This window comes from Nymphalis io, chromosome 30 (genome assembly GCF_905147045.1).
Source record: "Nymphalis io chromosome 30, ilAglIoxx1.1, whole genome shotgun sequence".
Lineage (NCBI taxonomy): Eukaryota > Metazoa > Arthropoda > Insecta > Lepidoptera > Nymphalidae > Nymphalis > Nymphalis io.
This window is the reverse complement of record NC_065917.1, coordinates 5,311,978-5,326,627: the sequence shown is the minus strand read 5'-3', so window position 1 is coordinate 5,326,627 and position 14,650 is coordinate 5,311,978. Positions and strand designations below refer to the sequence as shown.

The 14,650-nt window shown below is 29.7% G+C and overlaps 1 protein-coding gene across 4 annotated transcripts in view; it reads right to left on the bottom strand.

The window, feature by feature from the left end:
- Nucleotides 1-3,955: 3,955 nt before the first annotated feature.
- The window catches only part of LOC126779907 (signal transducer and activator of transcription 5B), a 37,262-nt gene continuing 26,567 nt past the window's right edge, over nt 3,956-14,650 (bottom strand). For 3 of the 4 annotated variants that reach the window (XM_050504087.1, XM_050504088.1, XM_050504089.1), the window contains exons 21-22: nt 7,670-7,806; nt 3,956-6,913 (exon numbers count right to left, since the gene is read on the bottom strand). In XM_050504087.1, the coding sequence (XP_050360044.1) occupies nt 7,671-7,806 (136 nt within the window). In that variant the 3' untranslated portion in view covers nt 3,956-6,913; nt 7,670. Of the gene's footprint in view, nt 6,914-7,669; nt 7,807-8,822; nt 13,946-14,650 lie in introns of those variants that run through there. The other variant, XM_050504090.1, reaches the window with a different exon arrangement.

The window sequence follows — 14,650 nt, the reverse complement described above, 5'->3', positions numbered from 1 at the left end:
CCCGGATCTCCTACGTGTTGTACAAGCACGATGACCGTTGAGCTATTATTTCAATCTCAATATATTATAGTTTTTTGATATTTCAGATATAGCCACGCTTGGAGTTTATATTAGTTTTTTTTTTTTTTTATAGAATAGGAAGGTGGACGAGCATATGGGCCACCTGATGGTAAGTGGTCACCAAACGCCCTTAGACATTAGCATTGTAAGAAATGTCAACCATCGCTTACAGCCAATGCGCCACCAACCTTGGGAACTAAGATGTTATGTCCCTTGTGCCTGTAATTACACCGGCTCACTCACCCTTCAAACCGGAACATAACAATACCAAGTACTGCTGTTTTGCGGTAGAATATCTGATGAGTGGGTGGTACCTACCCAGACGAGCTTGCACAAAGCCCTACCACCAGTAAAGTAAGTTTGTTGGTTGCGTACGTTTTTATAAGGAAAAAAAAACCGAATAATAGACCATCTTCATTCCCCCAAATTTGGGGGGGAAAACCCCCAAGTTGGCATAGCTGTTAAAGTTGACTGTACTGGCATTGTAAGAAATGTTAACCATCGCTTACATCACTAATGCGCCACCAACCTTGGGAACTAAGATGTTATGTCCCTTGTGCCTGTAATTACACTGGCTCACTTACCCTTCAAACCGGAAAACAATAACAAGTACTGCTGTTTTGCGATAGAATATCTGATGAGTGGGTAAAATATATAAAGTTACAGACGTTACCAAATGTATAGAAACATTTAAAGTGGTTAATCACATTTGCAGACAACTTTTGAGTCAAATGAATAATTTTGTGTTTCGATTCATCATTAATGCGAAATGTATTCTTATTGATGAGCATTAAAATAAGTATTATTTAAGATAAAAATGAAATATTATTATATTTGAATTATAAGAACTTCGCATTAAAGTAATAACATCATAATTAACAAGAATTGTCTTTGACATTTACTTTTTTAAAATTCATAATTTTCGATAGATTTTATAGAATCATGGACATAAAACAAATGATATGCCTATGACGTCACGTCGTGCTCCAAACGAAAGGGATAGCAAATATCCATGAATCCTATCTCCTTCGTCTTATTATAAATTTCCATTTCTGCTGTCAAAAGTATTGCAATAGTCATTAATAACCAGTGTAATTACAGGCACAAAAAAAGTCCATAAATATTGTGATATTTGTTTTCATAATGTGTATCATATATTTAAATACTTTGGACGCTCAGAAACCACTAGCGCTTTGATTGTTACTATTTTAATGACGGTTTGAATGAACTCATATATTTGACGATGTTTGCGCTCCGATATATTCGAGCAAAATGGATGTTTAAATAATTTAACAATTTTGGTTGTATTAATTTTATTGATCACTTGGCTTAGATGTTTCTATGTATTTGATTTTGTTTTCTGTTGCAATATGAAGCTGACTGTACCACCCACTCGTAAGATATTGTACCACAAAACAGCAGTACAAAGTATTGTGTTGCAGTTTGAAAGGTGAGTGAACCAGTGTAACTGCACAAATCTTGGTTCCCACGGTTGGTGGCGAATTGGCGATGTAAAGGATGGTTAATATTCCTAAAATGTCTATATCTATGAGTGGTGGCCGCCTATCTAGGTATAATACAAAAAACAGTAAGAATAATAATAGTTTTATTTATTTCTTCACAAAAAGTTTACAAATTAACATATAACATTTAAATATCAGCTAAATAATGTGAAAACTGGTGCTTGCAATATAGATAAACTGTTCTACAAGACACCAGGCCTCCACTCCCGCTTATATAAACAAAAAACAAAAATAAGTGTATAAAGTGAGAAGTAAGAAATAAAAAATATAAAATGGAACAAATATGATGTCCATGCTTATGTGAGCGTGAGTATGTGTGCGTAAAAACAGTGGTAAAAACGAAATTAACCGATGTCGTAGGTTCAAGGTGCCCAGGTAAGCACCACTAAATTTTCATGTGCTTAATTTGTGATTATAATTCATCTCGTGATTGACGGTGAAGGAAAACATCGTGAAGAAACCTGCATGTGTCTAATTTCACTGCAATTTTGCCACATGTGTATTCCACTAACCCGCATTGGGGGAGCGTGGTGGAATAAACTCGAAACCTTATTCTCAAAAAAAAAAGAGGGAAGGAGGGCCAGCTGTGGGACATTCACAGGCTGTTACAACATTTTTATATTATTAACATGAAAAGACTTTGTATTACTTTTAAGAAAAAAATATCATTTTCAAATTCTTTTGTTATGTCATATTGTTCGTTTATATCATGTCTCAACCGAAATAAAATCGTATTTATTATTTTGCTTGAATTATACAAACTTGCATTTAGGACGTTTTGTTTTCGTTTAAAAAAATTGCAATACCTTTGCCTACACGAATGTATATATATTTTAAAAAACATAAAAATACGCCAACGCGTAAAACGCTATCTGCGTTGAAGGAGTATCTTTGTTAGGGTGTAATATCCCAATCCAACTACAGAACTGCAGTGCTTGTCTTTAAGACTTCATTACTCACCCGTGAAATGTCGACAACCGATTTATGGTGATATACAAATTATACAATTTTGATGCATGTATTCTTTTTTATTATTATTACGGTCAATGTCGCATATACTCTCTGCCATTACACGACTGATTGATGTAATATCTCGAATTTGTTCTTACGGAATAGCCCTACTGGCCTTATTAAAAGTAATTCGTATGGAGATACGATATCGAAAATATTATCTCGCATAAAATGCGTTAAAGGGTCTAAACATGGAAAGGATGTCCATGAAAGGAGGTCAAGGCCTTGAAGTATGCCAATGGCATCTATATACTCATTTTAAACAAAGAATTAAATAAAAAATGAATTTCAACTTGATGACTCTGTATTATTATCAAACTAAGCCTGTTTACATATTAAATCGTTAGGCGGACGGGCACTTAGGATATTATGGTACTCATTACTCACCTCATTTTATGCAAACTTTGTGCAAGCACGTCTGGGTAGGTACCACCCACTCAACAGATATATTACCGCAAAACAGCAGTACTTGCTATTGTTGTATTCCGGTTTGAAGGGTGAATGAGCCAGTGTAATTACAGGCACAAGGGACATAACATCTTAGTTCCCAAAGTTGGTGGCGCATTGGCAATTGTTATCAATTAATACTTCCGGTCCTACATATACGGCTAGTTCGGGTACATCTTGATGATTATTTATAAGTATAGATTAAAACTTCTGTTTAACAATTTAATTAGTAATTTCATAATCAAATAAATAGTTGATTCATATTTGTTTATACTTGGAACATTTTATTATATATTATTCTATTTATTAATGGCGCCTTCTGCTTGTCAGCTTCCGGCGCAATTAATAAATAGTGCTTATTGTTTATATTTTCTCAAATTATGTCGATTAATCAATGCTATAATAATTTTGTTTTATTATGTATAATGTAAGGATTAAGCTACTAGAATCTTATTTTACTGATCTGGCTAGGTTATCTGCTGCTTATCAACTTCCGGTGTAATATATTAAATTTTAATATTTAATGTTACATAATCCTGTATTATTAAATAATATTTGTCCGTAAATAATCATTAGAATAATTAAGATAAACAATGTTTAATATTATCTTTTAAGTTTGTAAATTTAGTATTAAATTAGGTCAAGACGTTTTTGTATAAATACCGCCAGTTTAAATATATCGGGCTTTGGTATTGTAACCGTTGTAACGAGCATTACAAGTGTTTTCTTATATAACGTATGAAAATGACGAATTTTCGCCGCCACCCTGGTAATCCACCTTCTATACAATGTAAGCGATGGTTAACAGTTTTACAATGCCAATGTCTATGGGCGTTGGTGACAATATGGTCGTCCGCTTTGCTATTCTATAAAAAAAAAAACTGGGATTATCGGGGAATAATAAAACGAATATATTCAACAGTCAATATTTATTATTATTACACATCGAAATACATTAACGGGACGAAGCAAAGACAGACACTTTTAATAAAACTGTTTTACATTCATTTTATCTCCGAAATAAAAAAAATGTATGCAAACTATTTCCAATAACCTTTTTGTTTATAAAAAAATTGCGATGGATTTATAAGTTATTTGGAATTTTCAAAAGAGTTTTTAATTTTATTAAAATGGTCTGTCTGTTTATTAATTATTTATATATTTTTGTAACATTAACATTATATAATATATCTTTATGACATATTAAGTATAATTATAAATATTAAATCTTGCAAAAAGCTTGCTTCGTGCAATAAGAACAGGTAGATTAAAAATTAAATTTTAAAAAGAGCTATGTTTTAATGCAAAAATTACTTTTAAAAAAATACAGAAATTCATAAAAACACGACAATAATTTTAAAGACACTCACACAAGTGCACTTTGTTCCTTTTTTATCTGTGCTAGCCATATTAGCAATCGTCTCGTTAATATCAAATATTTCCATCATTTAACGTCAAAAATAATGCATTAGTGCAGTAATACTTAACACGATATTTATTGATATTATAATTTGCATATAAATGTTAAAGAATAACTGATTTATTCAAATTTATCAGAAAATTGTCAGAAATACAAAGTTTATTTTTATAACACTTTAAATGTAGTTAATAGAAATGAAATAGACCTATTACAGTTTCAAAATTAGTCTGGGTAGTAGAAATAATAGACAACAATTTACTGGCAAATTCTGATTAACTATTTAATGTCTACTTTGTTAAGATTTAATAATATGTTCAAATACTGAACGCTCAATGGTCGCCGATCTCGACATCCACTGCCAATTTACCAGTGATTAAAAATTAAATTCATTAATTTGACGTTCATTATCATTTCAGAAACCACAGGTAAGAGAACATTAAATAGATTAGAAATTAGAATTTATAGTGAAATGATGGCTGACATGTTTTTATTGTTTTTTTTTTACATTTTTAAGTTATTAAAGCCTTTCGTTCCCTTTAAAATATTTCCAGCTTTTAGTTCTATTTACGATGAAAGATTTAAAAAAATATAGTTCATATATTTGAATTTAGAAAAGTTACAAGTTTCAAGCTTTGAATTAAAAAAAAAAAGTTATTTTATAGGCTTGTGTATATTCATTTTGGAAACCAATCACTTTATCTTACATTATTTAAATTCTTCTTTGACGCAATGAAATTTTACACTATGAAAAGTTATTATTAAAAAATTTAAAAACCTTCGCACTCGATTATGATTATTCTAACTGGGGATAATTTTGTTTACTGTTGTATGGTCACTAAATATTAAATAGGTCTGGGTAAGGCAGGATAAGGCCACATTTATCACATTTTTTTCGATAAAAATTGACTGATTTTTTTTTAAATTAAATTAAAAAATAAACTATGACATTTGCCTATTCTAATGTATGCAATAATAACTAATTACATTGGTAAGGACACGGTACATTCGCATTAGTCGTGACCGTTTTTTTTATACCTAAGTGTGTCAGATTGATTAGAAAATTTAGTGATTTTATTTAATTATAGTTATAAAAAAATAACAAAAAGAGTAACTGGAAGGACAGGTCTATGTAAAGACACAAAATTTCAAGTGAAACTTAATATTCTTTATATATAATTAGCAGCCGAATATAAATAACACCTGAATCTAAGCACCGTTGTCAAAGTGACATATTGTTTAGAAATATCACTAAAAACCCCGATGTATTTTAATTTATAAATTTCAATTACAGCAACATTTTATCAGGCTATTTTATAAGTAACAGATAATATATTTGCAGGACAGATTCAATTTAAGCATAAGTTGGCCATTTAAGCACAATAATATTGTATTCAGTGGAAATCTATTTAGAATAAGGAAATTGTTATCTAACTACTAAGTAACTAGAAAACGGAAATCAGCTATGCGTTTGACATAAATCGTTAACTTCATTAAAAAATATAACATAAACGAGTCATGACTTTTTAAATTTCATTTTTAACACTTTAAAATATTATCTATGGCACCATATAACAATATATCATTTTGTATTAATTTTCTGTTAAAATATATTGTAATAATCTCCATGATTTGGTTAATATCTGTACACGTATTGCATTTAACTTAGACAAATCTCATTAAAAAATAAAATAAAGAAAGAGTGCCTGTCGTGCAATAAAAATTGTATATTTTTATAATAAGACATGGAGCGCACTCTACACTATATAATATGTATTGAAATATTTTTTTATAAAGATTTATTATTCATAACTAACTACTAAACATTAAAACACTAAAGGTACACATTTATTGCTTAAAAATTTAAAAAAAATATCTAGACAAAATAAAAATTTGTATGTCATTTTTGGCGGTAAAATTAAAATTAATGACAGCGTCAAATGTCAAATTGAATAAAATATATAAATTGTAAATAATTGCTGGAGCGAGTAAAAGCTGTTAAGCTAAAAATTTGTTGATTATTATAAATAACTCTCAAAATTGCATTTGTTTCGTTAGACATTGATTTGTTGACATGATAGAGATTGATCGATTCACAATTGTATTTTTTATTTTTATTTAGTGAATGTGCAATATATCTTTCTTTTAACCTACTGTAAGCTCATAGATATTTCTTATATTTTTTATTTAAAAAAATATTTGTACGAAATATGAAAATTAAAGTATTTTTTGTACACGACAACTTTGTATACAGGTTACAAAACATTTTTATTAAAATATCGTTAATAATAATTTATAAGTACATGAATTTGAAATTTAATTTAAAAAAAAAAATACGTTTACTTTTTCATCCTTGTCTATGGCACAAATGTAGATAATAAATGACGTCAACTACACCTTAAAATAATTGACTCAAAGCTGTTAATCTAAAGCTACTGGTAATTTTGTTCTGCATCTGAAAATGTGTAAAAGTAAAAAAAAAATTATAATTGTTTTAAGCACGGCCATGTTAATAACCCGGATAATCCGGACATATTAAAAAAAAATGACTTTAAATTTAATTAAGCTTTTTATACAATTCATGGTTAGTAAGCTGCATATTTTTATAAGAACAATTTTTTCACTGTCACTGCTGGACAAAGGCCTTTCTTTTTTCGTTTCTTTGCACAATTCCCTATTTTCTGCTACATAAAACCAATTTTATGAATGGAGTCCTACAGAGAACAACTTTTAAAAGCCTTTTTTAACTTTAGTTCAAATATATATACATACAAAGCTTGGCAATCATCTATTCTACATATTACAGCATTGTAGCTAGGGGCTGTCCATGAACGGAAACCATCTATGCAATTTACGGACTAACAACTTGTAGGCCGCTGTAGTTCAATCGCACACTTATTCTACCGCCAAACAGCAACACTTATTATTGTTGTGTTCCGGTTAGAAGGATGAGTGAGCCAGTGTAACTACAGGCACAAGGGATATAACATCTTAGTTTCCAAGGTTGGTGACTTTGGTGGTTAATATTCCTTTCAGTGCCATACATTGGTGGTGACCACTTTTCATCAGGTGGCCCATTTGCCAGTCTGCCTATCTGTCCCAAGTCCGGTCTTATTGGATATGATATGCCTCACAAGTTAAAAAATACTCAAATATTCTGAGTTTGCATGTATGGCATGTGCCCTTAAATAAATGTAGTATCAGATCTCACCTCATTTCATGGCGACATTTCCTCCATAGAAGTCGAAGTCCTCAAAGCCGTCAGGCTCGAAGGCGCGTATCTGTTCAAACAGATCGCTATCCATGAAGCTGCTGTCTGTCTGAGCTGGCGTTGCAGCGCTGAAGCAGCTGTTTTTTTTAAAGATATTTTTTGGGTTCGGGAGCAAATTGTTTTTTTTTTTTTTTTTTTTGTATTAAGTGTGATATTATGAAAATGTAATTTAATATTTTTTCAAAGATTTTTTTTTGTGATGATTTCAAATGTACAAATTTTATTGATTTTTTTTTTATTTTCCAATTAAAGTTGTTAGCAAATATTAAGTGATAATTCAGAGTGTACAACAATTAATTATTTTTTTAAATAATTTTACGAATTTATTACAATGTTAATAATTTGTAAATAGTTTTTAGTTCAGTTTTTTTTTTCATAAGTAATGTTTGTGTGGTAATTTATTGTACGTGTTCGTTTGTAGTTTATAATTGTATGTCGTAGACGTCGTAGACGCCGAGCCAGCAGCGATATCGGGAAAGGAAGAGAAAATGCAACACATTAGTCATACTAGAGACGGTCGTTAAATAAAAAATAAATAAAAAAAAACTAAAACCTAAATCCGTCGCATAAATGTCAGCACAGACTATATAAGGCAAAACATTAATACAATAAATTTAAAGTTGAAAAAATAAAAACTATACAGATAAAATATTACAATAGAGACGACCGTCTGTGTTGCATTTTCGCGAGGGTTAGGAAAAAAAAAAATGGATATTTTTTTTTGTTACCGACCGCTATTCAAACTAAGAAAACATTATATTATGCCAACAGAAAAAAAATTCCATTTTTTTTTTAAATAAAAAAAATATCTCACGTGTATTATGTAATTGTAATATAAATACATCGAAACATACATTAAACATCCGACATTGTCATGTATAGTATAACTCAAATACATCTTAAATCTAGGTAACCATATGACGAAATGTCAAAACTGTCAAAAAATTTTTTTCAATTTTATTCGACTATTTTATTTCATTATATCATTACATAGTACAACAATAATTAAAAATATTATCAATACTAATTCGATTTAGCTGAGCTAAGTCAATCGTTTGATAATAATAAAAAAAAATAATTAAATATAACATTTAAAAAATACACAGACAAATATAAATATTTCAACCAATGTGACGTCACGATTATAAACAATCCAATTAAAATAAACAATATATAATTATAATAAAGAAAAAGTAATAAAAGTTTTGACACTTCCCCATACAACCAGTGATTCCGCTTTTTGAGCATTTTTTTATTTACTTTTTTTATATATTTTTTTTTTTAACTTACTCTACCTTAAACTAGGAAAAAGTTTAATAGTCACATCCAATACAGATAAGAAAATACTTATTATGCTTCCGTTTTCACTCATTCAAGAGTCCGATTTCAATTTCATTTATACACACGTTCTTTATTTAAATATTTAATAAACATTGGAGCTGGTTTACATTCGATCGAAACGACAAATTTTTGCCACGTTTACACAATATTTCAAAAACACATTATCGACATCTATGTAAACGATATCACCCGTTCTTCGTTATAGCGAACTGACAACTACACGACGATAATAATGAAAAAAAAAAAATTGTACGGCTCGTAATGTCAGCTAACCGAGCTAACCGCGACAGTCCATAGTCGGACAACGCAATACCGTCCAACAGGGATTCAATTCTACTAACAAATTGTCACTTTAACGCAATCGAATCGAAGCGTAATCGTTGCCGTTTATCCGTTTACCTATTATTTAATTTAATTATCGACTATTGCCATAGAAGTTAACAATTAAGTTTGGTTTTGACACAACGGTATATGTTAACATCGTACCGGTTCGGTTCCGATCCGGATATATATAGAATAGTCAGAGTTGGTTTGTAATTGAATCGGAAACGTATCGTAATCGTTACGGATTAGTAGAATTCGCTTCGATTTCGCTTCGATTTCGCAAGAAGTTGGCGGTACTTTTCCAATGCGACGGTTGAAACGTCTAACACGAATTTCTATGACATGACTTTTATATATATTTTATCACAAAAAATATTTATATGAACGTTCATGCTTAAATTTACTTTTCATTTATTTTATATAAAAGATTCGTGATTCGTAAAGCCGGAACAACGTTGGCGTATTTATGTAATATATCAAAGTTTGTAAATGTTGGTAATTTTTTTATGTTAAGCTGTTGTTTATGCGATTATACGTGAAAGTTTTGAGATTTACGTTCCGTTATAAGTTTTGAGTGATAATAATAACCGTTATTATGTTTATCATAAATCACAAGGCAAGTTTAAAACAACAAATATATATGAAACGAAATCGTGACGGCGCTGAAACAATAGATTATCAGCATTTAAGCTTAGCCATTGGTTTTAAAAATGGCGCATTTCGTATAGTTATTTGAATGTCGATACGACCTAATGGAAACCAGCAAGTCATCGTTAAATTTCGGCATTTAACCGTAAGAGAACGCTAACGACAATTATCTTTTTATAATTTTAACGAATACAATCTATAACATTAGAGTTGAAAACCACTTATATATTGATATTTTCAGCAACAAATACACTTTAATAATGAAGACTAAAAAGAAAAGTCGAATATCACAAACTTCACAAATACAAGAAACTATTCAAACATTTTCTAATAAAATATATTTATCAAAACGTTTTTAATAGCCTTTGGAACATAATACATAGAATACAGTCAAATTATATAAAGCTTATATGTGTTGAAACATATTTTTAACCTCGGTCACTAACCGGCAGTTTCTGAAATCATCATCAAAGATTTCAACGAGTGAAACGCTCATTCGTCGAATATTACGTCATCAGCTACGATCGACCAATAACGGTTTACTTTGATTAAGGTTAAGCTAGAAGCCTTACTAATATCAACATATTGGACCTCAAGGCATGAAAACTTAGAATCACATATTAAAAAAAAAAAAAACTTAATTGTCATTTATGGTGATTATCTTGTACACAATCTCTGAGGTCAATTTATTTTTGCAGTACGTTCCATTATAATCCACATATATAAAAAAAAACCATCTACGTACCTTTATAATTGACATATATAATGTTATAAACATCAACATTTATAACAATAATATTTTGTGCTATTTAATTTTATTTAAAATTTAATATAATTCTAATAAAAAATTTGAGACCATAAATTTTAAAAATGCATAAATGGAATTACATCAAGATATAATAATATAAACTGAAAATAGCTTAACAATTAAATGACAACACGTCTAAAAACTTTTTAAAACTTTCAGTGATTAAATTCTTAAAAAAAAAAAAAACATATTTTATATACAAATAGGTAAAGACAAAAAAGTGCAGTGCCTTTTTCTCCTTGATTTGTTAATCGATTTCCGTTTTATAGCTCAATTGATAAAAGTAAAAAAATTCATATCACGATCGAATTTCCATAACAGGGCGAAAAGTAGTATTGGTAATTGGCTCAGGTATAATTTTAATGGTTATCAATGGCAGAATCGATTGTGTCGTTGCCTCAATTATATAAAATGTAAAACTGTCAACATTGTGACACCTTTCAACAAACGTCAAGATTGTCACTGTCAAAATTCACTAGGTACCGAGTTAAGACTGTTAAGCTATTTTCCAGTATATAAATAAGATTAAATAACGTCATTATTACGTATACATATTTTAAGTGTATGAAAAGTCTAAGTAAAACTATTTTTAAATTGGTCGTCGAAATTCGATATGCAAACGTATTTAATTTTATTGCAATTTTTTTTTATTATAATAATTTTAATAAATATATAATAATAGAAATTTCTAGTTATTACAAGCTACTTAGAATATTGTGTAGTTATTGCATTCCACATAAAAATAATATTTCATTCAATAATGGTCGTTAAATAAATATAACTTCATTGTTTTTACTGCGTAAAAAGGTTACTTACACGTCGCATATTGCGCATGCGCACAGCATAAACGAGAACAATCAGAAGATGGAAGAGGGGGAGGACGGTTCATTGTTTACTGTCTTTATGTGCAAAATCGAATTAGATCGATCGAATTTCATTTGTATAGCCCTCCTCGCCATATGGGAGTGGTGAACTAAATTTAATATACGCCGTTTATAAACATTAAAGATACAGGTCTAATTAATATATCTTAAAATATATATATATATATATATATTTAATTCATAAATGGCAATATAGGGACGGGTTTATTAGACAGCGCCGATATAGATAAATTTATCAATAAAAAAATGTATATAAAAAAATTATGTTACAATTTTTCTCTTTCTTTAAAATACATAAATGGGAGACAATTCTACTAACAAACTGTTCTACTAACACCGATTGGATCGTAAAAGAAATCGTATCGTAATCGTTACATATTAGTAGAATTGCACCATACTCTTTAGTACGAAAAAAAAAAAAAACTATAAATTACATTAATAAAAGAAATAATGACGAATGAATATAATTTAAATTTAGAAAACACGAATAGTATTAAATATTTACGTTTACATTTAAAGTGAAAATTTTGTTCCCACAGACAATAATATTATTTTTATAAGGTCACGTAACGTTTCCATGCTTCCGTCTCGCAACATACACGATAGGTATAATGCGAGGAAGAGAGATAGCAAATGACAAATTGACATTGAAATTGATCAGTGAACTCAAGCGGTATTCAATTAAAAATATTAATAATTTTTCCTGTCAGCTATTTTTGTATATTTTTAAAATTAACTTTTAAATTCGTTGACAACCCTGAAAACGTTTTTTTTAATAGTTGATATGCAGTAGAAATAGATAAATCGACTTTGTTTTTATTATTTCTTACTTTTTTTTTTAAACTATTTAATTTTCTCTAAAAAAACTGTGAATGCCGTTTTTATTTAATCTGTCCGTAAGCGCTTGTCATATTTCCCTAACTACAATTACTTAATTTGATGTGTATCATTAACATCTGATAACACTAGTCCACAGATAAGAAATTAAGAACGTACGTATCCAAGATCTTTTTAAATTTATAATCTGTGTAAGCCGACAACGTAAAGAAATACAACCAAAATTACAAATAATACTGATATATCGAATAAAAAAAAATGTATTGTTTTTTTTTTAAATCTAATACTGCTGTTCGATTTTCAAATTGTTAATATTTTAACACTCCTATCTAATTATTTTATTTATAAAACAAAATCGAATTTAGGAATCAAATGTACATTCTCACACTAATATTAATTAATTTAATTGTAAATAGTTGTTTTTTTTTTTTTTTTAATTAAGAAATGTCTTAAGTCCGCGAGCGATGAGAATGGGATACGACCTTTTGGAAATGAGACACGCCCGGTCAGCGGTGACGTCGGCAAACTCGCGTCGATGCTCGCGAACGCGTGACGTTATTTCTTAGTATGGATGTTTGCTTGAATTTTCCTTGAAGTTTAGATTTTTGTCGTTCGTCCTTTATATATATTATTAATAACAATAATAATTGAAATTGAAACTACGATCACACGATAAAAAATATCTGCCGTTGATCATACATACCTAGAAACACACACATGCACAATCTTCTCAAATCTTTGGACCTTTCTGTTTCGTCAGTCGGATAACCATCGTACAGAAATTTGTTTTGCTAACGCTCCTCCATCGAGAACTGTCATAACATCCCATTCGCATGGCGCGCGGATCACAACTATCGTAAACCGTCAATAGTGACGTGAAATAAGTACATTAATTAGGCAAGTTTTTTTTTTTTTTAATAAAGGACAACCTACACACACCTAATTGTAACCATAAACGAGTTTTTTTAAACATTAACAGACATTACAAATCACCAATGTAACAAAGCCTCGTAACATTTATTTATATGATGTGTAACATCTAACACGCGGTATGCGCATTATGAAGCCATAAAAGCAGTAGAGCCGGTATCTTTATTAATATAAATGAGTAAGTGAGTTTGTTTGTTACGCTGTCACGCTTTAACTATTTCGATCAGCATGATATTTCGCAGTCGTCAACGCCACAGAAAAGGACAGAGTAAAAAGGTTTTTTTTTACAGTTTGGCATAACAAAAGAGTATCATTGCTCATTACCGAGTTTAAACGTCACACATCATTGATTGAATTAGAGTATTCAATACGATTAATATAATAACATCGATATAAACCCCCCACTCCTTCTTCCTTTACAGTTGAAGAATAGTTGTACCGCAACTATTGAGGAGAAATCGTATGATTAGTCATATTAAAATCGATTCTGAGATGAAAAAAAAAATCGATTGAATATTCGATTCCTTTCTATTGAAAATCGATTCGATTACATTGTACATTTGTGTTGTTCTTTAACTTATAATTAGTATCCACTTATTGACTTTCCTATTGAATATTACACATTATATTACAATATTACCATAGTAGTTTATGTAATGTAAAAAGGAAAGTCAATTAAACAACATGGCGAACAAAATGGCGCATCGTTTTCGCGCGCTTTCAATTGTAAGTAAAGAAAAAATAATTTTTTTTCTGACCATACCTAACCGGTTTATATGTACTACTATGACGTCACAACATCACAACATCACATCTCACTACTTAATTTTTTTTTAACTTATCTTAAACACAATTATGTGTAATTTTTTGGAACCTGTCGTAAAGCAATGCAATTTAAATAAAAACATATTCATAAAGATTATACTGCAATAAGAAAACCGCTTCAATTATTTTGACCTGAAAGTGCAGTGTCAATCTAGACCCTGTGACCGTTAAAAACGGCTGGATCCTCTGGTCAAACAGCAAGTTTCTATTCATATCTAGATTCATCGTCGGGTCCCAAAAGAGAAATCAAAAACATTTATCTCTATACACGTTATACGACTAAGTTTAAAAACATCCATTAATATTGATAAAACATGCTTTATG